Source organism: Petaurus breviceps, unplaced genomic scaffold (genome assembly GCF_028583685.1).
Source record: "Petaurus breviceps papuanus isolate PSGF00001 unplaced genomic scaffold, PetGlider_PUasm1.0 90625, whole genome shotgun sequence".
Lineage (NCBI taxonomy): Eukaryota > Metazoa > Chordata > Mammalia > Diprotodontia > Petauridae > Petaurus > Petaurus breviceps.
The window spans coordinates 2,952,048-2,955,169 of record NW_027187289.1 but is presented as its reverse complement, the minus strand read 5'-3'; the positions used below and the strand labels follow the sequence as shown (position 1 = coordinate 2,955,169).

Sequence of the window (3,122 nt, the reverse complement as noted above, 5' to 3'; positions counted from 1 at the left end):
GAAAAAATTAGTCACTCTCCATTCAGTTGGACACTGAGCCTCTCAGAATTTAGGCTCGTCTTCAGACTAAGACCACATGTCTCATCATTGTTCCTATATTTGAAGGATTTCATCTTGCCAGGACTTGGCACAGCTTTTTGCTCTGCTTTGTTGATCTTTGATGGCCAAAGGTCAGCTCCACACCGTGACTCTTGGTGGAGAAAGCGTGTCAGACATGAACCATTAAGATACCATAAAATGAGAAGCAAATACCCCCCAAAGTTAGGAAGGTCATTTTAGGCCAGGAAAGGGGTTTGTGACCTGGAGTCTAGAAACCATTTCCTGTGTATTTTAAACATTTCAATAACTATATTTTAAGACAACTAGTTTCTCTTATAATCTGTTATATTTTACTTTTTGCATTTAAAAACATTATTCTGAGAAAGGATCCATATTTTCCACCAGACTGCCAAAAAAACTAAAGGATTATGTGACAAAAAAAAAAAAAACCCCTGGAATGAGAAGAGAAAGGGAAGGCTTAACAGAGGAGGTGGCATTTGATCTGGGACTTGAAGGATTGTGGGGATTGGGAGGAGAGGGTGTTCTAGGAGTTGGTGAATGAGATAGGCAAAAGGATCAAGATGGGAAAGGGGAAGACGTATCTAGGGTTTGGGAGTAAATGTAGCGTGATGGCAAGCTAAGGAATTTGGGCTTTGCTTAGTAACAACAGCAACAATAATGATGATGATAAGTATTACAGCATTAAATATTAAATGCAACATTATGTTATATACAATATATTCCTATAACTTCTAGAACTAATGTCACCAGCAGTGGCACTCTCATCTGACTGAGGAATTTGGGGGTCAAGTCTTCTCAGAAGAGCAGCAATAACCAAGTTCTCACTATGCTGTAGGGCCAAGGTTATGGTCAGTTTCCAAACAGGAGCTCATTTGGTTGCTGCACCAAATAATAAAGGTACAAGTGTTCTAGAACTATGAGTATCAAAAATACAAAATAAAAAAAAAACTTTTGATACCTTAGTATCCCCCATGTGTAAAAAAGGGATAATAATGTCTATTTTTACTCACTGTTTGGAGTAGGGTAAATAGACCTGTACTTCTGCCTGTCCTTATCTCTTACAGTTTAGAATTAGTTTGGGTCTTACCATATGCCCTGTAGCTCCTATGTGTGTTACCTCCTTTAGTTATTAGAGTGTAAGCTTTTTGAGAGCTCTTTTTATATTTTTTATTTTTATATGTTTGTATTTTTATATTTGTATTTGCTTTTTCATTTTATATTTTTATATTTGTATTTGCCCTTTCATTTTATATTTTTATATTTGTATCTGCCTTTTCATTTTATATTTTTATATTTGGAAGGCAAGGCAATGGGGGTTAAGTGACTTGTCTAAAGTTACACAGCTAGTGTGTCAAGTGTCTGATGCTGGATTTGAACTCAAGTCCTCCTGACTCCAGAGCTGGTGCTCTATTCACTGTGTCACCTGGCTGCCCCCTATTTGTATATCTTTATATTTGTATCTGCCTTTTCATTTTATATTTGTATATTTTTTATATTTATATCTGCCTTTTCATTCATTCACTAATTCATTCAGGCATTCAATGAACAGAACATAGTTGATCAAAATGCATATGTGTAAAAGAACTCAATGTTAGCAAAGAAAAATTAGACAATAGATTTAAATGTATTTTTACTTTAAAGTTTAAAGAAAAAAATTGTATTTTCTCAGCAAAATTTCTTCTCTGACAACGTACATCCAATGGCCTCCAGTTTGGTGAACACAAGTAACTTTTCACTCAATGACAGTCTTTGCTCCATTCACCATCCCTCCTTGGCTACAAGAGTGCTTCTGTCATTGTTCTACATGGTCCTCTTGGTCCTCGGTGCCTTTGGGAACATTCTTGCCATCTATATCACGTCTCAAAAGAAGAAGATGAACTCCACAGATCTCTACTTGATCAACTTGGCTGTATCTGATGTCCTTTTTACCCTGGCTCTGCCAGGAAGGATCACCTATTACATCTTAGACTTCAGTTGGCCTTTCAGTGACTGGTTCTGTAGGGTGACGGCATTTGTGTTCTACATGAACACCTATGGGAGTGTCTACCTCATGACGTGCATAAGCATTGACCGCTATATTGCTGTGGTCCGTGCCAAGCACAGTCACAAATTCCGTCAGGCTGGCTGGGCAAAGTACATCTGTGCAGCAGTCTGGGGGCTGGCATCCCTGCAAACAATTCCATTGCTGTTTCTTCCCTTGACCAAGAGCATGGGAGGCAAGTTGAGCTGCATGGAGTACACCAGCATTGAAAGGATTCTCAGCCTGCCCCTTCTACTCCTGGGAGGCTGTGCATTAGGCTTCTTTGGGCCAGTAGGGATCATATTATTTTGTTATGTGAGAATCACCTTGAAGCTGTACAGGGTAGCTCAAGAAAACTCGGTAATGAGCAAGAGTGGTCACCATAAGAAGGCCTGTCTAGTTATCCTGCTGGTGCTGATGGTGGTGCTCATCTGCTTTAGTCCTTACCACTTTAATGTTATCCAATTTATGATTAAGCAACTGCTTTATCCGCCTACCTGCACTGAGAAGAAGGCTTTTAAGGTTTCTCTTCAAATCACAGTATGTTTTATGAACATGAATTGTTGTATTGACCCCATCATTTACTTCTTTGTATCTCATGACTATAAGAAACAGTTCCTCAGGGTTTTTAAACCCCAAATTTCAGCATCCTTCTCCTCTACTGGAAAAACCTCTTCAGAAACAAACAGTAACAACCACAGAGGAAGCTCTGTGCTGGGTTAGTGAAGCCATGGCCCAGGACTGGGATTATTAACTCATTTTGTTTCATGGCAGTCTGGTGAAGCCTGTGGACCCCTGCTCAGAAGAATGTTTTTAAATGTATAAAATAAAAGACATACCATTACAAAGGAAACAAACTATATTGAAATATAGTTATAAAAATCAATTAAAAAATATAACCACATTCATGGACCCCAAATCAAGAACTTCTGGCTTAGCAAAGCCTTTTAGGCAGCTAAGTGACACAATTAATTCAGTGTCAGACTGTGAATAGGGAAGGTCTGACTTCAAATCTTGCCTCAGGTACTTGCTAAATTGTGTC

At 38.6% G+C, this 3,122-nt stretch overlaps 1 protein-coding gene across 1 annotated transcript; it reads left to right on the top strand.

Annotated features, from left to right (window-relative positions):
- Positions 1 to 1,759: 1,759 nt before the first annotated feature.
- LOC138142995 (G-protein coupled receptor 183-like) lies at positions 1,760 to 2,814 on the top strand. The gene has a single exon (XM_069064134.1). The coding sequence runs from the start codon at positions 1,760 to 1,762 to the stop codon at positions 2,801 to 2,803; it is 1,044 nt and encodes a 347-aa protein (XP_068920235.1). The 3' UTR covers positions 2,804 to 2,814.
- The last annotated feature ends 308 nt before the right edge of the window (positions 2,815 to 3,122 follow it).